Source organism: Odocoileus virginianus, chromosome 20 (assembly GCF_023699985.2).
Source record: "Odocoileus virginianus isolate 20LAN1187 ecotype Illinois chromosome 20, Ovbor_1.2, whole genome shotgun sequence".
NCBI lineage: Eukaryota > Metazoa > Chordata > Mammalia > Artiodactyla > Cervidae > Odocoileus > Odocoileus virginianus.
Window position 1 is genome coordinate 19319089 of NC_069693.1, and position 24984 is coordinate 19344072.

At 50.8% G+C, this 24984-nt stretch overlaps 1 protein-coding gene and 1 long non-coding RNA gene across 2 annotated transcripts in view; one reads left to right on the forward strand and one right to left on the reverse strand.

Moving 5' to 3' along the window:
* Positions 1-358: 358 nt before the first annotated feature.
* LOC139029881 (uncharacterized) lies at positions 359-5564 on the reverse strand. The gene is made up of 2 exons (XR_011482156.1): positions 5511-5564; positions 359-3856 (listed from the first exon to the last, which is right to left on the reverse strand). It is a non-coding gene; the product is annotated as an uncharacterized lncRNA (long non-coding RNA).
* The window catches only part of TSHZ3 (teashirt zinc finger homeobox 3), a 69962-nt gene continuing 50115 nt past the window's right edge, over positions 5138-24984 (forward strand). The window contains exon 1 of the mRNA XM_020883236.2: positions 5138-5978. Within this exon, the coding sequence (XP_020738895.2) occupies positions 5939-5978 (40 nt within the window). The 5' untranslated portion in view covers positions 5138-5938. The remainder of the gene's footprint in view (positions 5979-24984) is intronic.

Sequence of the window (24984 nt, forward strand, 5' to 3'; positions counted from 1 at the left end):
AGGCTGGCCAGGGAAGATCAAAGGTCCTTTTTGCCTTTGAGTCGGGTGGTCCTGGTGGGATTGGCAGGCCTGCAGAGAGCAGAGTTGCAAAGTTGGGCCAGACCTCTGTGTTGGAAACAAGAAATTTACCAAGTAGGAAGCCAGCTCTGGGCAGGAAGGGTTGGTAGCCTGTGTACCCAAGTGTGTGGGGAGTGGGATGGAGGGGACTGGGGAGATTCACATTCTCAGCACCAATTCTTGGGCCAAGTGAAGTCTCCCACTTTTCTTCCAGGAGTGCCTTGCCCCGCCCCCAGCTCCCATCCCTGGGAGCCTGATGTAGCTCCCCCGAGGCCCCACAGAAGTGGCATTAATATACCGCTCCGATTTTCCAAGGTTTATTTCACGTCAAAACTGTAAAAGTTCTTGGGAGAATTTACAGACAAAACATCTGGTTCGTTAAAACAAAGCTACCGGAAAAAGAGAAACAAACTTCGCTGCTGTGTAAATGCACTTTCAGCAAACAATTTACCGCCTGGCTAGGGCCTGGCCCCAGGGTCCGAATTCTTCCCGCCAGGGCAGGGGCTGAGGTCCTGGGCCCAATCCCGGGCTAAGGTAGGCAGGTGGTGGCAGTCCGCCTCTCGGCACCCAGGGCACCTTCTCCTGCCTAGCCCAGGTTGTGGTGACAAGGTGTGTCAAAGGGTCCAGACCACAGCGCCGACGTTCCAGGCGGGCGACGGCTGGAGAGCCCTCTCTGCCGCCTCCTCCCGCAGGCACTGGGCTCCCCAGGTCCCCTCACACCTTGACGTGGGGTGTAGGCTCCCAGAGGGCGCTGTCCCTGCGGGCGGCCCGCACCTCCTCCGGAGAACTCTTCTCTAAGGTCTGTATTTAGACCCTTGGGTCCCCAGCCCGCCCTGGCTACCCGGCCTGGATAGCCAGCTGCAAGGATGCCTTCTTTGCGGACGTCTTTTTCCTTCTGGCCATCCCAAGTGAGGACACACTCAATTCAGCCTGGTTTGGGACCGGCAGGCGGTCACTCGGCTCTCAACCGCACTTTGAAGGCAACCTCGGCTGCCTCCAGGCGGTGGCCCGCCTGCTCCTTCCCGAGCGCGAACTTCCTGACTCCCCGCGCCGCGCGCCGCGGTCCGGATCCTCGCCCCTCCACCGCACACTTGTTTCGAGCCACACGCCTGCGTACTTCTCCCCTCCTCGACTTCTCCCGGCTAGGCTCGGGTTAGCCAAGGACAAAAACGCTCCCGGGGATGGGAGAGACTCGTTCAGGTAGGCCCGGCGCTGCCGCCTGGGGTCCACGAGTTCCGGGAGCTGGAGTCGGGCTTCTAACCCCTTGACCTGAAAGAACGGCTGTTGGGACCATTTGTACTGAACAGGGCTCAGAATCCCGCCGCAGAGGAGGAGCGGGGTTCCATTGCGCCCGAGGGGCAATCTTGGGAGTCAGGAGTTGTCTTCATGGCCCCTGGGAATTTGGGGGGCTCTTAACAGGGTGGTCCAGCTGATCGCAGTGGGAGCCGCCAGTTTCCCCTACAGGCGGTTGCCACCGGACATTTTGGCATCTCCCCACTGTCTCTCAGCCCCCTTCTCCTTTTATTTTTAGGGGTGTAAAAAATTATTCTCAGAAACACGGCACTTCCCAGAGGGGGCCACTTTTTGCGTGACTCACGCGGCTAAGTAGTTACCAGGTGCTTCTGCTGGGCAGAATCCTATTGTTGCTTTTCAAAGGAAAGGTCTCTGCAACTCTTCAGAGTGGGGTACAAAGATTTCTGCACCGTGTGCCTTCTACAGAATTCTAACTCCTCCGCCGGGCGCGGGCTTTTCCGCCCTCTAGTCTAGCGTGGAAATGGTTCGGCTGCTGGATGCGGTGCGCGAAGCCGGCACCCTAGAGCGCGGACCGTCCTTCCCAAGGAAGGCGCCCCAGCTAGCGCCGCCTCAGCGGTTTCTGGCCTCCTCCTGAACCGCGCAGGCCTCGGCGCACGCCTGAAACCGGTTTCTGTATCCCTCTGAAGTCGGGAATCGCGGAACCATGAGACGCACAGGTTTTGACCCGCGTGTGTAGTCAACTCGGAGGGACCAAACTCACCAGGCACCCGGACAGATATATTTTCAGTAGTAATAACACAAATATATCAGGGGAAGTGCCAGGGACAGCCGTCCCACAGATGTCCCAAGAGGAGGTTCTATGTACACTCTTCCTCTGAAGTTACTGGGAGGACATGAAAGGTCCTTGGCCCGGCCAGATTGATTGATCAGGGACATATGTGAAGGTGTCTGTCTTCTGGATCTTGGGTTAGGGGACGATAGGGAATAGCCAGAAGCAAAAGCAGAGGACCAGGCTACCACCTTCCGGGGTCAGCACTCTTGGGGAATGGTCGGCAACTCCCTGCAAAGCACTGGCTTCTCCAACTTATGACCCCGTTCTCTCTCCCTCTGTAAATAACATGTGAATTACAGACATACTGCCACCCAGAAACTATTTCTCCCTAAATCGAGCCCATAGTTCTCACTCGAATCCGTGAGAACCCATGGATCCCTCCTCTTTTCTTCCCTTCTTGTCTCCTCACTGCCAGGCCATGGTACGAAGCAGCCAGGTGAGGCCTGGCAAACTTTTAGATTGAGACCTTCTGGCTAATACCTGCCTGGCGACCTTGACAGCCTTAGACTCTGCCAAGCTGAAGATTTAAGCCACGGAGTTGAGGTAGCTTCCAGGTCTATATCGTGCTTGCTGCGGATTTGGGAAACCTACCTCCCTTCTTTTCTATGCCACACCCAGTCCACGGAAAAGGGGCAGAGAACTTGGCAGAATGCAAGGGCTAGGTTGACACTGTTCCCCTGCACCTGTCCCATCTCTAGAATGGCCTGTAAAACTAATCATGTTTAGAGGTCCCGATATTAAAGTGGGTAGGTGTAGCTAAAAGATCCCCGTAGAGATCAGGGTTCCAAGCTGTGCCAAGCCGGGCCGGAACCTTGTTTTCGTGCCTGGGCAAAGTAGCGCGGTCGCAGTATGCACCCCGCATAGCCCGTGTTGTGCGTGACGGGCTGTCGCGGCGATGTGCAGCTCACTGACACTGATGGATGCGCCAATGGTTGGACGGACAGATGTTGGGGCGGATCGCACTGCGCGCGGCGCCTGAGCGGGGGAGGGCGAGGCAGCGATCGGGCGGTGGCTGCGGGCTGCGCGGAGACCGGAGCTCAGGCCACGGCCGACAGGGGGAGAGGGCGGAGGGAACTGAGGTTTGGAAAGCTGCGCGGGTAAGGAGAGGAGGAGGGGGAGCACAAGCCAGGGCGAAAGTCTCAGCCTTCCATGCACGGTGCCCAGCGCTGTGCATTTGCTACAACCCGTGGACCCAAGCGGGCGCTCGGCGTGTGGAAGGTGAATCAGGGCGGCAGGAGGTGACCTCCCGCGGCGCCTACTCTCCTTCAGGCGAGGGGTGCTCAGTGCTGCAACCAGAATCCTAGAATCCTGAGGCCGCGGGCGGCGTCTGCCAACTCACCGTTTTCTCCTTCGCAAGAAGCGTTTCACGCCCCACGCCCGCGTCTCCCGGGCCTGGAGGAAGAGTTGCTTTGGCCTCTGCGGCCGCAGGCATCAATTCCGCGCCACGCGCCCGCCCCGGAGTCTGCCGCACGAGGCCAGCCCGGGGCCCAGCCGCAGCTAGACTCCAACTCCCCGCAACCGCCCAGGGTCCGCATCCCGCAACTCCGTGCGCTCCTGCGCACGCCAAGGCGCAGGAGGCGGCTTTATAGCCCCGGAGGACGGCGGCAGCACATCTGCATTCAGGGAGGCGTCTGGACCGAGCCCAAGCCCGCAGGCTGGGGGCGAGCGGAGACTTTTGATCTTACCGTCAGGGTGAGATCGAGGTCTCCAGGTCTAAAAGAAAAGAAAGTATGCCTGTGAACTTTTAAAACAAACTTGCAAAAAAACAATCACAAGGAAAAAATAAAGAGAAGAGGGGGCAGAAGAAGAGGGAGAAAGAGACTAAAAAAGAAACATAAGGGGGGGGGGGGGCGGGTAGGGAAAGACGGAAGAAGGCCGGGGTTTGCAGCTCCCAGAGCGCTCAGGCAGTCAGTCCCAGGGCGCGGGGCTTCGGCCCTCGCCCGGACTCTCGCACGCGGCGCCCAGGGGACTCCCTGGGCCCCAGCGGCGCGCCCAGAAGCAGCACCGCCTAAGGGACGGTGGGCCTGACGACCGCCCCCGCACTCCCGCCACCGCCGACCGGCAGCGCCCGGAGCCGGCCCCGCCGCTGCCGCCCCATTCCCGGCCCAAGAGCTGGCCCAGGGAGACGCAATCGAGCCCGCAGCGCATCGATGCGCCGCCGCCCGCGCCGCTCCGGCTCCGGCTCCGGCTCCCGCTCAGCCGCCGCTGCCCTGGGGTCGTCCCAGTGAGCTCCGGCCCACCCGCGCCCTCGCGGCCGCCAGTAAGTGAACCCTCTTTGCCCCGCCGCCAACTCAGCCCTGCCAGCTCTTCCTCTCCACGATCCGCCGGGCTGCCCCGCAAGGAGCCTCGGCGACCCCAATCACCCAATCAATAATCAATTCTTTTTGCCCAATACTGCCGGAAGGCCAGGCGCGGGGAGCGGTAGCCCCTCTCGGGGCGTCCCGGGGCGGGGGATGGGCTTGAGTGTGTGAGTTCCTGCCCCCGCCCCCGTCCCGCCCTCGGATCTGCCAGAGCCCGTTGTTGGGGGCGCGGTCCGGCGCCTAGGGGGCTAGGGGTGGGGTGGAGGTACCGTGATCTTCCCAGTCTGGAGAGGAAACTTAAGAGGCACCCCCTCCCTCGCCGACCCCCAGGACGGGCCCGGGAAAGTTTGCCCGGGAAAAATAAAAAATTGGGGAAAGTGGCGGCTGCGGGTCCCGGGGGAGGAGCTCGGGAGGCGCGCGGGGTCTGAGAGCAGCCCCCACCCGCTCCAACCCTCGCCCGCCTCCTCCCCCGAGGGCGCCGGGGCCCGCCCGCGGGCCCTGGCATCCCCGGGGTGCGCGGGCCCAGGCCCGGGGTCTGAGCTGGGGGCTTTGGACGCGGCTTGTGGAAAGGAGTACGGCCCGGGAGTGGCAGCGGGGGATAGCCAGGGGGCGAGGCCGGGTGGGGAAGAGGGGCGGGCAGGAGTAGCTAGTGCCCCGGGACAGGCTCGGCCGAGCCGGCGCCGCGCCCCTGCGTGCGCGCAAGAGGCGGAGGCGGAGGGGCGGCACCCCCTCCCAGGACTGGGCGGGGGTCCTAGACAGGCTCGGGGCCGGGAGCGGGGGCGCGGCGCCCCCGCGGGCGGGCGAGTGACACGATCATCTCCTTTTCCTTTAAGCTTGCCTGTTGCCGACGCCGCCGCTCCAGCCGCGCCGCGGGCAGAAGACTGGACCGCTGAGCCCCGGGCCGCGGCGGCGGCGGCGGCTGAGCGCCCCCGCCGATGCCGTGACCCTCCTGCCCAGGGGCGGGGACCCGGGCTTCACCGGCCGGGGCCGCTCCGGTGCTCCTCCTCCCACCCCTCTGCCCGCCTTCTCCCCTTGCTCCCCGCCCCCCGGCCCCGAACCCCGCGCACCTCGTCTGGGGACGGGGCGGGGGGGGGGGGGGCAGGGCTGCCGCTCCTCCCCGCCCCTCCTCCTCCGGCCGCTGGAGCGATTTGTCAAACTTCCCATTCCGCCGGCAGCGCGGTCCTCCTCCTCCTCCTCCTTCACCACCTCCTCCTCCTCTGCCTCCTCCTCCCCCCGCGCTCCTCCCTCCCCGCGCCTCCCTCGCCCGCCCTCCTTCTTCCCTCCGCACGTTCGGGGATCGCGGCGGAGCGCGGAGCGGGGGGGACGCGGAGAGCCGGGGCGCAGCAGCATCCTGCGGGCGGCCGCTCTCCGGGGGGGAGGCTGAGAGCCGGCCCGCCTCGCCCCCCCGCGGGCCCGCCGCCCCTCCCTCCCTCCCTCTCAGCCCGGCAGCGGCGGCGGCGGCGGCGGCGGCAGTGGCAGTCGCCGGAGGAGCATCATGCCGAGGAGGAAGCAGCAGGCGCCCCGGCGCGCAGCAGGTACGAGCCGCTTCCCCTTCCTCCTCTTCTCCGCCGCCTCTTCCTCTCCTCGCCCCGCGTCTCCAGCCGGCGGCGACCCCGCTCCTTGCCCCGCTCCTCGCCCCTCTCGCTCTGGCCACGCAGAGTAACTCCGGGGCGCCGGGCTTGCTCACCGCTCTCCTGTCTGGTGCGTGCGCCCGCCTCGCGGACCGGCGCCCCCCGGACGCCCCGCTGCGCTCTGCCGCCGCCCCCCCGCCCCCCTTCCCGCTCGCACCCACTTCGGGAACCGCGCTCGCCCGCGGTGAACTGAGCGGGGCTGAGTCCCTGCCTCCTTTGCTCCCCGCCTGGCCGCCGAGGGGGTGGGAAGGAGCCCTCTTCTGTCTCTTTCTGTGGGGGGCGGGCGGGGTCACCTGAGTTCCCCGGGACACCTTCTGTGTCCTCCCGCGGCCGGCCGGCGGGGGACTGCCCGGTGTCTGCCGGGCGAAAGAGAGCGAACGAGTGAGCGAGCGGGTTCCTTTTGGCCACCTTACTGCTAATCCGATTGATTCTTCATTTATTGGGCCCAAACCGGGCACAGCGGTGGAAACCAGAGCGCACAGAGTCTGGGTATTGTCAGATGACTGTCAAGTCGATGTTAGATGCTGGCGTTCTCTTTACCCTGGTTCGTTTTCGCTCACCCCCACCTTCTACTGCTTCTCCCACCCTCATTTCCTGCTAGCACTTAGTTCTGGGACGTATCTGAGTACTTACTTCGCCGCCCCCCGCCCCCCACCCCCGCCCCGCTCCTTTTTTTTTTCTTTTTTCTTTTTTTTTTTTTTTCCAGGAGTGTCAACTCCTGTTAAGACTGAGCCGATTTTTTTTTTCCCTCTTCTTTTCTGGAAAAAGCATCATTGAAAGCAAAACAAAACCCACACACATAACATTATTTTGCAATAATGTCAGTTGGGGGCATGTTGCTTGGAAGAAGGGATTCTGGCCCTTTGCCACCCTTGATTTGATGACTGATTGATCGCCCGTCATGCTGCTGCCTTTGATCTATTCATTCCCAATAAACATCAATAAATCACTCGAAATGGTGAGGCCAAGCTCTGTGACGTCACTCAGGCCCTGTCAGTGCAACTTCTGGGATTTTGGGCGGACTGCTGAGAGGACCACATATGGACTGGATGTATTTTGATATAACACTCAGATGTGCAGAGGTTCAGATGCTGCCTGAAGGGGAGGGTTAAATGGAGGTTCATTTCTTTTCTTCTTCTCTTCCTTTCTTTTCTGTGCTTTTCTTTTTGTGGAAGAAGGGAGGACAGGGAGAAGGGTCAGGGCTTTGCCTGGCGCCCTTCTAGGATGAAGGTGGTGTAACCACGCCACCGGTGAGTGCATATAGTAGCAATGGGGATGATGCTGATGGTTATTTCCATGGCTTCAGCGGGCATTGCCGGTGGACCTCACACACTGGCTGCACTCTGAACTTGAGTTTTCTCACACAGGGTCACAGAGAGCTGTTCTTTCTTCTCCCAGAAATGTACTGTCCTGTTAGTGTCCTAAGGAAATTGTAGAAGAAAACAGACTTGGTTTGGGGCACATGTTGCCGATTTTGCTGTCTATCCTCAGTTACCTAAATTTAGAAAGTTTGAAAATCACAGTGGTGGTTGTAGGGAGGGTGCCACCTCTCCAGTCACCTTCTGGCTGGTGCTTTTTTGCCCTTCCCATCTTCTACTTTAAATTCCAAGCTCAAGCAATGAGCTTATCTACTCAAAATAAACTCTCAAAGTTTGGAGGACTCCTTTACAAAGTTGGACAGTAGGAGTGTCTTGGGCTGCTTCCAGTCTTTGAAATTTTTTTTTTCTTTCCTTTTTGGATGCACATTTGAAGGTATCTCTCTGCCTCAATCAAATGAACCATATGTGATTACATCTTTACATTTGGTTTAGAGCCCTCTCCGCCGTTGCTTCATCTTTTCTCTTCCACCTTGCCAATCTGAGACTCTTATTTGATAACTTTCTGCTAAAAATATTAGAGGAGGAGGAGGAAGTATGCTGTTGATTTTATTTTTTTAAAAGCAACCTGTTCACTAACCTTTTTGCACCTTTAAAAAATGCCAGCCAGGAAATCTCAGGTCAGTTAAGAAATGTTCATTATATAAAAACTTGACTGCACGACTAATAGGAGCTGGAAGAATGGTTTTGCTCTATCAAAATGACCCGTCAAAACGACTTTGTTTCATATTTGATTTAATTGTCTCTCTCCTGACAGGCACATTCATCAATAGCTTAATGGTCAATCAGAAGTTGGCAGCGTGAGTGCTTTTTTTCTTTCCCATACCCTGGTTTTGGATTTACTTTATCAGAATGCCTCTGCCTAATGGACGTGTGGAGGAGGGGGTGGGGAATGTCTGAAGGGCTACTTATTTAAGGAGAGTGGAGGAATAAAAAAAACCTTCCACATCCAGGCTGGTGATAAGTATGCACAGGCCAGTATGTGTGCTGTGTGAGTTTGTTTGTTTGTTTGTTTGGATGGGCAAGAAACTTCCATTTTTCTTTTTTTTTCTCCTTTTTCAGTTCTCACAGCTGCAAGTTATAAGGTTCATGCCTGCTTTTGTGGCATACTGGGAGTGATGACAAATTGATTGCTTTGTACTGATAGAGAAAGAGAGTGGGAAAAAGAAAGATGTCTGCTGATTGGTAACTGGAAATCCAGTCCCAGCAACCTTGAGAAGACTCGAGAATTTTTTCTCCCCCTCCAAACTGAAAGGTCCGCTCAGCCATAAAAAAAGAAAAGTTGTTTTGCCAGCTTCATTAGTGTTCACCTAATTAGCTGTAAACCTGATGGATTCCTGACAGCTTTAATGATTGGAGATGACAAGCTCGACGCAGTGTCATCCCGCAGAATTAGGTTTGCAGCTAGTTTGATGTAATCAAGTTGATATTACACAGTCCTGGCTGCCTTTAGTTGTGCATTAACTCAATTTTCTGCTGCAGGTGACAAATGGGCTTTGGTACCTGGATAATCATGTCATAGGAATTAGGGCCCTTTTAATGGTCTGGGGTAGAATAACAACCACAAAGGGCTGAGAGCTGGGGAGAGCCTGCAGACATAGCACACAGGTGCACACAGTTTTTACATCTAGGCCAAATGTAGTGCTCTTCTCCAGAAGGCCAGAGCAGGCTCCAAGAATCCCTGAAAAGACGTATTTCTGCACTTTAGGATTTTCTCTTTTTGATAGAAATTATGCATGGCTGAGTGTCTTTTCTCAAAGGGAAGAGAGAAATTTCTTCACCTGCCAAAGAGAAACCTGGGCAGGAGTTTCCTTTCTCTAGGCATGTAATTTCAAAGGGCTATACATTTGTGCTGGACAAATGTCGTTACCCATAGAAGCTCAGAGAGTAGCGGGGTGACAGAGGCCAGTGTCCTTCAGGTAAAACGACCATTTTCTCTCTGTCCTATGTGTAGTGTTTGTTTTTCAGTAAGCATGTTTTTTGAAGATAACAGAAAAGAAGTTCGAGCAGTACTTAATAGCAGATCACCTTTTATTCTTTCCTATTCATTCTCTGGAAGGAAGTGTAAAATCTTAATAAGCGCTTGCCTAAAGTCCCCCCGTCCCCGGCTGGAAAAAAAAAAAAAAAGGAAAGAAAATCCAACAACAACTTGTCATTGACCTTTTGAGTCTTATTTGGTGAAAGAGAACAACCGTCCATGGAGTTCTTAGGCAGCTGTATTGCAAAGGTAAACCTTCAAGCATCTTGACTTTTGTCAAAGTGGTCTGGACCCCTTAAGACCTGCTGGAGTAACAAATCACTGTGGGTCCCCAAGGAATAGGTTGAGCTTGCGGTGGCAAGGCCTGGGGGTTTTACTTTGTGGGTAGGCATGGGCGACCTAGATGGTCCACTCAGTGAGGGCCACGTACCACCATCCTAACCTTCTTAAGTCACGTCCTCATTATCAGGCAGCTCCGGAGAGGAGCTTTTCCCTCTTGGAAGCACATGGATCATTCAGGAAGGCATTTCGGCCTCCGCTTTGGGAATTCATTTGCTCTCAAAAACCTGCCACACATCTCTCCTTTGGACAGACACTCTACCCGGTAGCAAGGTGACAGAATGACTGTTTTTGGTCACCCTGTGTTTCTCCCTCCCCCCTTTTCCTACAAAACGAAAGGAACAATGTAAATTTTTTAAAAAGAGAAATTAAGAAGCTGAAGGAGAGAAACAAAGAGGGCAGGAGCCAAGGCCATTCCCCTGGACATCCACGGAGGGGAGAGAAGCTTCCAGAATTGGCTGCTGTGCCCCCATTATCTTGACAACTGCCAGTTAGAGCTTCAGTGCTCTCCAGGGCCACCCTTGATTGTGAGCGGTTGATGTTGTCATTTTGTTCTCAGTTTTGCCTTGAGCGCGCTCGTAAGCGGGAGCCAGGTAGTCAATAACTGGTGTATCAGCAGTTATTCCCCAAATTGCCTCACAAGTCTGCATTCCCCCCCCCCCCACCTTTTTTTTAACTAAAGATTGTTTTGTAAGGTGATTAGAATGAAAGGTGACTGCTCAGGGCCAGGAGAAATGCCGTGAAACCCAGGTGAGTTCCCAGAATGAAAACCCCAGTTTCCCCGCCCTCCACTTCTGGGATTCTGGAAGGGGAAGGATCACCTTCTGGAGGGCGAAGTGGCATCTTTCCTTTTTCCTGGCATCTGGCAGGGCCAGGCTGGGGCTAGGGCTGCGGATGCAGGCAGGGAAGGAGTGGGAAGAGGATGGGAGTCCTGGTTCGGGTGGGTGCCACACAGTCATCTTGAATAACAGGAGCAGGCCAGTTATGCCGAGAGCAGTTTGTGAGGCTTTCCTGCTGGCCCATTTTTATTCCTGCCTATCACTGGACAAACTATAAAAATAGCTTTAGTCTTGTAGTAAAAAAAAGAAAAAAAGTAGGGTGTGTGTCTACTTTCTGTGTTTGTCTGCAGCCCAGGTTGGGAGGCCTTTCAGAGAAGCTGTTTTGTAACACCCCTGTAGCCTCACCCCATGGCCCGTGTTGGAAGCAGGACAGAACATAACGGTGGTATCATGCTGGACCTTCTCAGGTGTTCACTGTGTGTGTGTTCTAGTTATGTTCCAAATTGCGGTTTCTCTGTCTAAAGTTAAAGAGTGAAAGGTGAATACAATATATTGTATTTGGTAACAATGATATGGACTGGTACATCGAGACAGATAATGTGCACTTGTAATTAGACTCAATAGACAGGCAGTCATTTTTAAATTCTTTTGACACATGCATAAAATAGTCATATAATAAGATAAGATGACAATTTTATGTTAGGTTGATAAAGTGTCCCGATACATGCATTTAAATGTCTGTAAGCCTTAATATAAAAAAAAATTCAGACAGATTAATTCTAGTTTCCAGTATTTGCAGTTAGTCATTAAATTAATTTTCAAATCCTACTAAACAATGGCTATGAATATTTTTTTTTCTTTCTTTCTGGAGTGTTATACCTGAATTGTAAGGAATGGATACATAGATTTGGCAGCTTTCTCTAATTTTTCAACATTTGTAAATGTTTATGTTAGACATGAGTGTAAAAATTCAGGTTACTGTTTGTGACTTGAAAGATGCTATGCAGTTTTGGAAGCTGAGAAAAAAACACCAGTAATAGAACATAATCTTCTTATGACCACTTGCCTGAACAACTGTCATACTCCACATTTAGGAATCTTTATTAGAAAGATTACATAGTGTCCTTGACCAAATATTGAATATTTTATAAGCCCCATTTAAAAAAGAAGACATTTTGAGCACATACACTTGATTTGATCAGCACTTAGATTCTTGGGCTTAATTACTTTCAATTTTGTAAATTTAGTATTTCACCAAGAGTGGCCCAAGAGACATATGGGGCGGAGGGAGCATTTCTCTAAAGGTCATGTTACCTGGACTTTTTGACTGTCTCCTTATCTTATTTCCTCAAATGTGCTAAGGTGTGGCTCTTGAAGAATAATTTAAATGTGTTGGGCTTAATGATAAATTATTAATTCATACTGTCAGGACACATGTTATTAATTATGACTGTGTTTTCTTCATCCAGAACAGCTGTTGGGGAAACAGGGTAAGTTCAGATTGTCTTCGAGGGGGAGGGAGCCAAAGCAAGGAACTTACCAACTCCTTGTCATCATCTTCGATTCCCTTGCTTTGGGAATAAAGGATTGCAGGGGGCGGAGTGAATGGGGAGAGAGAAACTACTAATTCTGGGCCAAGATGGGTACTAGCAAATGCTCATTCATATACCTTTTTACAGAGCAAGCCTAACTCCCAGTGCTCTGAGTCCAGGTGGGATTCTCAGTGGTACCTGCTGCGCCTTTCCCAGTTTGGTTTCCATTCCACCAGTGTCTCTTGTTTTCATCATTCTCTTGGGTAGCCCAGAAGGTCAGATTTGCAAGTTTATAGTAGCAGAAAGCAAACTACTCTGAAAGCCTGTTTGTCCCCCAAACTGGAACCCATCCCTTGGAGAGTAAAGGGCTTTTTGGTAATATACACGAAATGACTCCAATTCATTTACTTTTGATTTTCCATCCCCATCATTAAATCTAGTCCTATGTATTCAGTTTCCTCTGAGTTCTTTGAGAAATGCATGTTGCATAAAATAGGCAATTTTTAATGAACAATTTAATGTAAATGGGTTTTGAATTTAAATTAATATTAATGAAGCCTTGAGTGAATTTATTTTGCATACGTAAAGACTTGTAAGTCTTTCACCCATGTGCTTTCTCCTTTATGTAGTAACATTGGTTGGGTGGATTAACCAGCACCTTTTAAAGATTTATACTTAAAAAATGAAATTGATTTTACATGTCCAATAGCACCAACATATTATTAGGCAAAAGTGTTACTTAATTTAAAGAAAATATACCTCATTTTCCAATTAAAACTCTCCCTTTCCATCGTCCTGAAAGCTGCTGTTGGTTTGGCATTACTGCCGGGGAAAATACACACCAACAATAGTTAGTTACTACAATCAAGATGTTTTCTTTCTTTGCCTTACCTCTAATGCATTATGTATCCCAGGATGATGGGAAGTTCTGTAATTAATTCTGTTAGATGTAATTGCTATAATCACTTTGATGTTACACATAATAAAGGTAATATGGTAAGCACATAAAAAATATAAACACCTTATTGTAACACTCCTTCTAAAATTCCTTCTCATCAAGTCTGGTTTATAGACAAGTGTTCTCAACTCTTTTGGGTCATAGGTGACAATTTATCTGAGATGTGTTCATTGATATTCCAAAGGAAAGTCAGTGATTGGAGAGGATGGGCCTTGGCTTGAAGGGGTCTCCAGGCTGATTGCCTGGGAATCTTAATTCCCCTTTCCTTAAAGCTGTGGCTAATGAAGTAAAGGTGACCATTAACTTCTGGAGAGGTGAGAGGTAAACATTTAGGAGGGCCTATGGAATGAAGTAAGAGATGTAGGAATGGAAGAAAAGCTCAGTAAAGAGTGACAGTAGAGATTTCAGATCAGAGGAGATGTTCTTCTATAGGTTTTCTTATCCTCATGGTGTGGGATTATGGGAAGTGCCGTGTGCATGTGTGTGTGTGTGTGTGTGTGCACGCGCGTGCGTGAGAGAGAGAAAGAGACAGAGAATATAGGAGCATGTGCTTATGGGTAACAAGAAAAAGCCACCTTTCTGTAACAGTGCAATAAGGGAAATTAGCACAGGATACATGCTTTATTATTACAACTGCTACTGTTATACACCTTTCATGGGGCATCTGAGGACTGTGCCTCACTGTTGCATATCCCACCACAGAGTTGGCCAACGTTGCCTGTTGGACCGAAAAATGTGATCTTTTGACATTTCCACTCCCCTACCCCCAACCCACCCCCCCCCCCACCACATACATTCACACACACATATCCGTGCACCTACCCTGGATCAAGCCACCGTATGGCATAGTTTGCCTGAGACCCTGCGCACACAATTCTTGTGGGATGTTTCCAAACACGAGCAAATTGTTCTTTGCATCAAAGCTTGCAGGAGGCGGAGGATGTGGTGGGAGAGGAACCCTGTTATTTAATTTTCCCCCTGTGGATAACCTGGAGTAACACTAGCAGGGACATTTGACCCCCATCGTCAGCTGCGCTCTGTCCTGCTCGCTACAAAGGTCAAGAGGTGTCCTGCCCTGATGTTGGCCTGACGGCTTGAGTGTGAATTCTCTGCGTTTATATTTTGTTTTTTGGTGTGTTGCAAGGGACTGAGTCTGTAAATCAGCATATGCAGAAACAAAATAAGCCAGAGTGGATGTGTGAGAAGCGGATCCTCTTCTCTGGAGAAAGAGAAAGGTGTTCGCAGAGGGCACTGAGATTCAGTGACGACAGGGCTTCCCTAGCCTGTGCCCGAGGCCTGGGGAGCAGGTCTGGCCCTGGCTTTCTCAGGCCGGCTGGCTGCAGATCAGGCAGGGAAGTGGGGTTGCTGCAGAAGGCCGCCGGGCAGGGCCTGTCTCCTGGGCATCGGGCCTAGCATCCCGGCCTGCCAAGGTGAGCAGGGGCCGAGGACAGGGTCTAGGGTCCCAGCGTGGACCGGGGCTGCAGTGGGCCAGCCACCAGCTTTCCTGCGGTGACTCCCGGCTGGTTTTGATGGTGAGGATGATAAAAGGTCTGAGAACTCCATAGGCCCCTGTAATCAGGGCCAGCGCTGACATCCTTCTCAAGTTTGACAGCTTCTTCCTTTTCTCTCCTCACCGCCAAGCTTTTCTCAACCGAATTTCCCCGCCCTCCCCCCCCCTCCCTGCCCGCCGCCCACCCCTTCCCTCCCTCTCCTCCTTTCTCTGTGTCTCTCTCTCTCGTTTCATGTTCTTGATCAGCCTCAGATGCCGGGAATTATTTTTTTTCGGGCGGGAGGGGGAGTGTTGCTTTAGGTTTGTGGGTTGGGCAGGTGTGAGAGGAAGTCTGTGTGTTTTTTTTTTTTTTTGTACTGTAGGCCTGTTGCTAATTAATGTTCCTCCATAAGATTCTGTCGGAGTTGAGTAATGTTTTTGATCTTTATGCCTGATAACTGCATACTTAATGAGATTTCAAAGCTGTGAGTGCAGCTCCCTACAATTATTGACAGATGCCTTTTCTTTGCCATTGGGTTCAGCTTCATAAATCCTCTTGCCGTAATGAGGTTCAGCAGTGCCACCCTGGCAGTGAGCTAATGAAAGGGGGGAGGGCGAAGCGGCTCTGGGCTGTCTGACACATTTTTTTCCTTTAAAATTTACTATGCAGATGTCAAGCTGCGGACGATTACTTCAAACATGCTAATTTTTATCTTGCTTTTGTGTCAGCCCTTTGCCATGAAAAAATAAATAAATAAAAGGACTAACCTTACTCCGCTTCATTTCTTTTCCTTTTTTTTTTTTTCCCCAAAGTCACATTTTTTAATAACCCGTGGTGTGTGACTGCTGGGGACTTTGACACGCGCGTGGCCTTTTGCAGGTATCCAGTGGCAGAACCGTTTTTTTTTTTTTTTCTTCCCTTGCCATCGGAAGGGCAGGGGGAGGATAAAGTGTGATTTCCCCAGGCCTCCCATCAGCCTGCCCTAAGTATGCACTTGAAACGTCGGAGAATTCATTTCAGAGTTCTGAAACTAGATCCCGGTGAAGAGCTGCGCCATGCCAAAGAGTCGATTTCCTTTTCAGCGGAGTCATACATCACTGACCCACCCTTCCCTCCTGACAGAATGACATATGTCATTTATCATATGGGCCCCAGCCAGACAACGGGGAGGGGAGGGCAGCCTGGTCCGAGTGATGCAGCCTGCTCGTCCTCCCACTGTACACAGTACCGCTGGCTTGCAGAGAGAGCACTGCTGATTTGGCGGAGGGAGGAGGGAGGAGACGCAGGGGTGAGGGGAGGAGAACCTGCTTCGTATGGATGGCTGGGTGTGTGGTGTGGCGGGCATGAGATTGGCAGAGGCACCGCCGAGGTTATGTTCTTTAATATTATCTGCTAAACCGCCCTGCTCAGCCTCTGAGGCTCCTCTGACTCCCCCCACCCCCCTTGTTCCTTTTCTCCCCCCCCCCCCTTTTAGTAGTCAAGGGGGGAAAAAAGCAAGCAGCTGACAGGTATCATTCAGCCAGGCTGGCTTGTGAGGGGTGGTATAAATGGATCTCAGGGCTCCTGGCTTCACATGATTCAAACATGCGTTATTGAAGATGGATGTTCCTTAAAAAAAGATTGATGGTGGATGCCGGGCTTAGGGTGCCATTTATCATTTTGAATATTATTTAGACTTGCCGTGTAAACCTGTAACTTGAGAGTTGGACGAGCAGGGGCCGGGTAGGGGCCTGTGTGTGTGTGTGTGTGTGTGTGTGTGTGGTTTCCATCGATTGGCCTTGGGTTATCATTGCTGCTGACCAGATGCAGTCCCTCCCATTTACAGTATAGAAGACACCCCCCTCCCGTAAAGGAGGGGCGGTTTAATTTTGAATAATTTCCAAGGACACTGGGAAAAATGAAGTATCTGTGATTTACACTAACAGGCAACTTCTTTCTCTCTCCCTCTCTCCCTCTCTCTTCCCCGACAGAGTCAGTCACGTACGAAACATTAAAATATAAACAGAACCGTAGTTGCCGAAGCCAGTACCCTTGTCTGATTTTTTTTAAACTCTGTGACATGCTTGAAAAAAAAATCTGTATCCACAAAGCTTAGCACAATATAACTATTCAAAAAAAAAAAAAAATTACCGGTTGGCTTGGTTAGCCGTGTGAGAATGAAGAAACATAGACTTCCATGTCCCAGGAATATTTCAGATAAAAAATGATCTAACCCTACCCCTGCTCCCAGCAGCCTCCCCTCTTTTGTGTCTGCACTGGGTCACCCTCCGTAGGCCCCCTGCAGACCCCGCCCCGCACCCTCGCAGGACTGATGTGGACAGCTGTTTCCAGGCCCAGACAGCTAATCCCTCCTGGTTCTGTTGCACCCTGAGCTCTGCTCCGGGACACCCCCACCTACTGGAAGGACTTAGGGACGCAGGCTGGCTCTCCCGGGCCCCCAGCTGCTGGGAAGCATCAATAACCCAGCCATTCCCCGTCCAGCTTTAGAGGCCTGCTGCCGGCTTCCCGGTGGAAAAAGGGAAACAGAAACTGCTGGCCTTCCTGCTCTCCAGGAGGAGAGCCCCGATAGAGCAAATTTAATTGTCAGGCATTCTATTAAATATGTGACTTTATTTGGGTCTGCTAATTAAATTTAGGGCTTCTTGTATGACTTATCGTGTGGACATTAATTTTAAAAAATGATGGGACAGAAAGTTAGACCGGGGTCGTTTTTTATCTAAAGAAATGAGAACCGCGAATTCGTGGAAGGGCTGAATGTTCATATCTTGCTGCTGCTTGGACAAACTTTTCCCTGAGGTGTTAAAAAGCCTGCATTTCCTGTGAATAGGAAAGAAATGAGAATGTGGTGTATTCACTCATCAACTCCAGGCAACTTCGTGTGTATGTGTGTCTGTTTGTTTTGAAATAACTTTATTAGCAGCCTGACACTATGCAGAGGCTGACTTAGGAGTCACTTTTGGTGTAGTCCAGCTGCTGCCAAAAATAGGGTGGAATCAGATATATAGCCTTTGTTGGTGTCTGGAATCACATCTGACTATAGAAAGATGATATTGTTTCTTGTCCAGACTTCAAGGAGGAAAGCAAAACTTTGATCCTCTGCCCTTGCACTTGGGCAGTGTTGGAGGTAATTGGAGTACAAGTGCCAATTTGCAGGAACAATTGTAAACACCTTTGATACAAATGGCATCATCCCATTTTTACTGATTAGAAAAACTTTGCTATTAAGAGGTGCAAAGTCCATTTCAGGTGTAATTGGTAAGGAACTGAGTGCACTCACGGGAAGAAACCTTGTTTTGTTTTTTGTTCGCTTTTCTTCTTATCCCCTTTTCTCAGTTTTATGGCTGGAGACATGATTTATTGCAGCCATCCATCTTGGGGGCTCATCCATCACACCCGGGTTGCTAGGAGATTGTGGCAGCAGCTGTTTGCTCTGAATCAGACAGAAAAGTTGTCAATCATCAAAGGCAGGTGAATAGCATTAGAAACACGCTATTGTCAGACGGAATAATTAATCAAAGAGAGAAAAGATAATTAAAAAGATATGACCCTTGCAAGTACTTGCTCTGGGTTGCCTGGAAAAAAAAAAAGGAAAGAAAGAAAGAAAGAAAAACTGCCTGGTCTTTTCTAGACACTTAAGCAGCTGAGGGCTGATAAAATATGCACTCTGCAGTGCATAGTTTTTAATTAATTGAAAAAGGTTCAACATTCAAAGACGATGCTGGAGAAAAGTCCGATTATGAGCAGAAGTAATATTTATTGTTTGCATGAAGGGCTTGACTCACAGTTCTAACTTTCTGTCACAAATTTCTGGCTTCCTTGGCTGGAGGAGTCATGGGCTGGGGTCTTCAGGTATCCTTCCAGTATCCTTCCTTTAAGCTCCCCTAGTCGTCAGGCTGGACCATTCAGGAGAGCCTCAGACCTGAGAACTGGAGTGGAGGGCAAACTGGACCACAAGCCACTCCGCAGTTTCGGTGGGTCTAGAACAAATGAATTCCTTAGATCACAAGTTTTTTTTTGGTTTTTTTTTTTTTTAAGTGAAGATGGGAGACTTGCAAAGCATGCCATGAAGTCCACCTGCAGGGTCCACGGAGAGAGAACACTATCACTTCATTCACCCGGGAAGGGGCTCCAGGTCCCGAAGGGAAACTTGTAATCCATCTTGTGCGGCCCCGGGAAGCACACCAGTGACTCACATCCTGAGTGATCACCTGGCATCACATTCTGAAAAGATCCCCACTCACAATCCAGAAATAATTTTGGGTGCCCATTTCAGTCGCAAAAATATTCATAGATTAGGAAGTTCATCCTTGCCTTTTCTGAAGCTAAAATATTCTGGAAAAATTGGAAAACGTATTAAAGGCTCGATAGAAAGTGGCATATCTGGAGTTGCTTTTCAGTTAAATATGCTGCACGCCCTGAAACAGATCTACTCTTTTATTTTTGGATACTATGCTTGATTTTCACACCATTCTCCTCCCAAAGAATAGCAGGACTTCTAAAATTAGCAGGTGGAAAAAAGGCTTTGAATATTAGAATTCCTGAGAAGGAAGAAAGCCACATTTTTTTTTTTTTTTTTAGTTGGGACACCATTTTCAGGGCACAGCACATCAGGAACTCCGGCCCTCAGTGCCCCATGCACGGCAGCACTGGGGATGCATTGCTGAGCATCCCGTGGCAGTCCCCAAGGGCTGCCTCTCACTGTGTGAGGTCCACCTTCTCCCTTAGTACAGTGGGAGCCCACTAGAGGCGACACAGCCACCACTCTGGCCTTTTGCTGAGAGAGAGAGAAATAACTCAGATTAGAAAAATCACCTGCCTGACTCGCTGGAGCCCCTTGCAGATGCCTCACCTGGGCAGGTGGCTGGAGGAGGGTCTTGTTGAGAACTTGACCTCCGAGAGAGGGATGACTTTGAGTTCAAGTTACTGCTTGGGTCCTTGAGATGGGGTTCCTTTGATGGCCTTCTGAGCCCTCGAGTCAGGCTGGGAGTTTCCTGACCACATAATAGTTGTCCCTTGAAGTTCAATATTTTCTTGGGCAGTGCCTACCCTTGACCTGCAAGGGGCTGTGCTGCTGGAGGCAGATGCCTGGCTGGGACTCAGGAGCTTGGTTAGGTAGCTTATGGAGTTCATGGAGTCGCCAGGAGACCTGCCTGTCCTTCGTGAGCTCTGGCTATTTGGAGATCGGCAGTGGGAGTAGTCCCTCTCATCCCTCGCAGAGAAATTCTTGTAGTTGTCATCTCCCCTTTCCAAATAACTGCTGAGAAAGCACATTGCCTAATGTCAGCCAGAGCAGTTCCAAAATGTGGCGGCTCATCAGGGAAGGGCAAAAGAAGAGAGTTCGTGCGAGTCATTTATGGTAGATTTATGAATTCACAGATAAAAAAATACCAACCTTTAGGGCTGGTGAAGTCAGAGTGAAATTTGCTTCCCCTTAAAAAAAGGAAAACAAAACCCAGGGGGAAAATGGAAAATCTTCAAGTTTGCAGAAGTTGGTACACACCCATTTTTTTTTCTGGAGCTGCAGCTGGGATCTAATGTCTTCTCGGGTAACCCCCCCTGGCATCTGTTGAAACGATGCACAAAATAAAAGCGAGACAGAGAGAGGGGGCCCAAGGAAGGGTGCGTTGCTTACTCCTTAGACATTTTCGTTTTGTGAGTGTCTGTTTTGACCAACGTCTCTGTCCCTGGATGATGGTTTCTGTGACAGGGAGGAGGAACACTGTCTCTGGTGTCGCAAGCGTGTGCCAGGACTGAGCACCATGTTCAAAGTCTTTGCGATGGCGAGAAAACCCAGGACTGCGCTGACCCCCACGCCAAGTTGATACTTGAGTATTTCATCTAAGTGATATGCATTTTCCTCTGAGTTTCGTGAGACAAGCTTACCTGGAAGTCATTTTGGGTTTTCCTGGCTCAGCTCGCCATAGTCTTAAGGCAGATGTGGTCCCCGCACGTGGAAGCCTTAGAATGCCACCCATGGACAGAAAGCCCAAATTACCCAGTGGGACTCCCTGCAGGTAAAGACATTTTGAAGCACTTAAAAGACCTCGGAACTGCCTAAGATGCAGTCGTTACTTCTCATCCGCCCAAAGAAGAGCTTTTGAAAGGGGGGTGAGGATTCCTATTTGGGAGAGAAGATGGGGTTCCCAGGGGTTTTCCTGTGGTGAAATGTTCCCCTTTCTTGACATTCCATTTCCTGCCTTTGTTTCTGCGCTGGCCTGGAGTGAAATGGCTCTTTCATATATATTAGTTAGTGAAGACCATGCCGGGGTAATCTATGAGACTGCGGAGGTGGTATTTTCTCTCGATTTTCTGTATAAAATAGTAAGGCAGCACGAACACTCAGCTACGTGCCTGAGGTTCCTACTGGGATGGTTAGGTGAATAAGTAATAGAACAAACACGGAGTCAGCTGGGCAAAGGAAAATAAATAAAATAACAGCGTGTTCTTGGTTCTGAGAGCCCTGCCACACGAGCTTGTTCAGATCAGGTCCTGGAGCTTCCGACTCTCTGATGAAATGGGGAGGGGGGTGCGGGGGAGGGGAGAAGGGTATTATTTGGAAACACATGTACTCATTCCTTGTGAAAGAAGTGAAGTATTTAACATTTCTCCAAGGAAAACATCTTTCATTACTTGACGTGTTCTGTGGTAATGATTTTTCAGTTCAACAAACAAGTACTTATTAGCGTTCGCGCAGGAACCTAGCTGAGGTGGATGGCGGGGCCATTTGTACCCGGAACTCGGCAGCCAGGGTTAAAGGGAGCCTGGCAGGTCACAGGTGGCCCAGTGCCAGGCCCCAGGTCTGCTCCAGACTTCTCAGAGCCCATGCCTCTGGCCTGTGTGCTCGAGCTGGGAAGAATCAACAAAGTTGTGTTTCTTTGGTGTTTTGCAAACGGGACATTTTGATTTGGTGGCATGAACTTGGTGATTCCACATGGGCTGGCCTGGAGAGAGAGCACGCTCACATGCCAGGAGTTTGGCTGAGGATTTGATGGTTAAACGGATTGTTTTGGTTAAAGATGACTTGGAGGGAGGGGGAGCGGGGAGGTAAGTGGGCGCAGAGCGAGGGGGGCAGCTCCCCCTCCTGACCCCACCTTCTGCATCTCTCCTCGCCTCAGCAGCTGTGCGCTCTGCTGCCCGCGGTTAAATCCTCCTGATTCCAGGTGGCCCCGGGGGCAGCTGTCAGGGCCCTCAGCTCTCTCTCTGTGGGCGCGGAGCCGTATCTCTAAGGCTTATCTGTCCCCAGTTCCTAGGGACCCTTGAGCATGACCTTCACCCCTGGCTTATTTTGCCCATCTTTTCTCCTGCTAGATAAGAGTGTCATGCAGTCCAGTTGCAGTCCTGGCCCACGATGGCATTTTCTCTGCTTTACCTGCCATTCACATTTTGGGGTCCATGAAATTAGACATAGTGTGAGCTGCGGCACTTTTTCATAATCCCAGTAAGCATTTTCCTTGAAACTGGAGCCCCCCACCAAACTGAGAATGCGTATTGATGGGTGATGGCTTTGTGCAGGTTTCAGTTTTGGTTCGGTTCCCAAATCCCGCTGATAGTCTCAGTGTGTCGGCCCCAAATCGCGTCTGATGACGGCTCACCTGCCCCCATCGCCCCCAAAAGCGTGATCTCAGCTTACGTCCCAGGAGGACGTTTTTCTCCGCAAGTGAGAATCCTCTCCTGCTCTCAGATCGCACTGACTTGGTGGCTTCCTTCTGCCCTGTCAGTGTGGGGAATGTAGCGGTTAACACTGTTTATACATTCCAGGGGTATTAAGCAGTTAGGTTACTGGAACTGCGGCAGAGCTTGTGGGAGCAGCATTCTGGGCTGTGCCTCTGTCATCAATTACCGAGCATTTCATGAAATTCCAGATGTAATAATAAAGTTTATGATGATTATATTGTCAGGAGGTATAGAGCACCCCGCCTCATTGACAACTGAAGAAACAGGTTGAGCCAGCAGTTAGCACACGACAAAGGGTCTTTCAGGAAACATAATTTGTTCCTCCCGCAAGCAATCAAATGCATTTTTGTGAATGGAAGCATGCATTTTGGAGCCCCAGCTACTATAGGAAAAGGGAGAGGGTGAGATGGGGATGCCCTTGGTTGTATGGAGCGTGTATGCTTCATCTCTACCTTGTGGTCACCCTGGCCCAGAAGGAACTATGCTGAGGAGGTGGCCTCTTTGCTGTTGGGGAAGGAGGCATGGCAGAGACTCAGCTACTCTGCCCAGAAAGTCTCCCTTCCCATGGAAGTGCAGGGTGCCCTGGTGTGGAAATAGAAGAATGGACATTCTATGAAAATCAGTAGACTGCCGCGGCCTGACCGGATAGCACAGACACTCCAGTAGGTGGCAATTGGTGGACACGCAGTACCAGGGCCCTTGACCGCAGTGAGACAGCGCAGGCCTTGCTTCCTGCAACTGCATGCAGTTTCCTCTCCCTGTGTATCCGTGACATTTCCAGAAAATTCGTCTTCACCAGAGGGTTTCACTTCCCTGCGCACCGGCAGAGCACAGTGAGCAGAGCAGAGCAGCGGTCAGGAAGTTTCCTGGCAGGTTGTAGCCTGGTCCACTGGAAATTAGGATTGCTGTGATCGTTTGGGTGTTTGTATAAAGGCAGATGAATTTTTAAAAAAAAACAATTCACAGCAGACACGAAATATCTGTGACAAAGACAAAAGCGATAAATATAAAGTATTGCATGCTATGAGAGAAAATTAATGCACTTCTTTAATTCATCAATGCACAAAAAAAATTCTTCTAGACATATCCTCCCTATAGGCACGTTTGCTGTGGTTCCAGTACAGGTGAGCCCATGAAGGCTGGGCATTGCTCTGTGCAAATTTCCTGCAAGAACGCTGCTTCTCAGATGCTTTGGTTTAGTTGAAGAGTCTCTCTAGGGCAGGGATATGTTGCTGTTTCTTTCATGGAGCCTAGAGAGGGATGCAGGGGCAGAGGGTCTTTTTGGGTTGGTTCTCACCTCTGCTCTTGGGTAGAGGGAGATTTGCAGGGGACCCACATCCACCCCTGAGCAAACCGGGCAGGCGCTGCCTCTCCCACTAGCGGGTGCCCGTCCCTTCGTTGTGGGGTCAGCCGTGCCAGGGGCAGTGAGGGGACACACAGATGCTGGGTGTCCCATGCCCTGGGGCACCGACCACCTTCTCTAGGCAGTATCCCCGCCAGCAGGAGCAACTGGGAAAATATGTTTCTGAGAGTCTCCATCCGCATCCAGAATCACGCTCCTGCGTGGTCTGCTTCATGACCAAGAGGAGATCGGAGTTCCAGCCTTTTTTTTTTTAATTTTAATTTTAGATGGAACTTGGCTACTTGTTAGAAAAACTCATTGATGTTTTGAATCCAAAGGGATGTGGACCACACAGCATGCTAAGTTTGTTTTTTTCTCCCCACCCCCGTCATTGGTTAGGGTGGGAGGTGGTGCAAAGGAGAGAATGTAGCCGGGGAAGATAGGTTCGGATGCAGCTGGGGAGAAGGGGCTGGCCTGGGCTGGGACAGGGGCATGCCAGGGGGCTAGGGTTCATTGGCCTGTTGCTGGTGCCTGCATGGTAGACATAGGGTAGGCAGGCAAGGCCTCTGCCTTAAGCCCCTGGTTCAGGGTGCTGGCCAGCTTGCCTGGAGCATGAGAGGTTTCCAGAAGACCTGCATGTGGGACTGGATAGGTTTTGAGATCCACTCAGGACAGCTGCTGAGAGGTTTTTGTGCGAGTTTTCTTTTTTGCCTCCAAATTTACGACTGTTGTGGAAGGCAGAGCTGTTACAGAGAGAAACCAACCTTTCAGTAATCACAGAGCAGCTTTTATGAATTAAAAAAGAAAAAGAAAAAGATCTTGACCCCTTTGAAAGGAAATAAAGGAGGAACCCAGTATAAGGCAAACATAAAAAGCTGATATTACAGTTTTTGTGATTACTCACATCCTAGGCTGGGGCTTGAGGAAGCCAGTTATAATGGAATTTCATTTTTTTTTTTTTTCCTTTTCCTAGTGTGTCTCTGCTTTTTTTCTTTTTTTCTTTTCCATTAGAATGAGGAGTGGTTTGTACTTGGTGCGAAAAAAAAAAAAATTCATTTTTGGCACGTGGTCCTTGTTCTTAGCTGACCAGAGGCTGATGGGAGTGAAGCTAGGATTGTGTGCCCATGTAATGATTTCTCCAACTACTGGGGGGCTCTGGAGCCATACAGCGGGGTGGTTCTGCAGCCTTCCCCACCCGAAATGCTCACACCCCCAGGCACTGTCCCCAGGGCTCCCCCCAGACTTCAGCCTGACGCCAGCCTTTAACTGAGGTAAGCAAACAACCCCACGACCACAGATAATTCACCTTCAGATGTTCAGAGGTGAAAAATCTAAAGCCATCTAGTGGTTAGTTATTATTAGTAGCCAATTTATGGACACCATTTTTAAAGGACGATTTTATTGCTATTAGTATACAAGTTGCTGGGAGTGGTTCACCAATT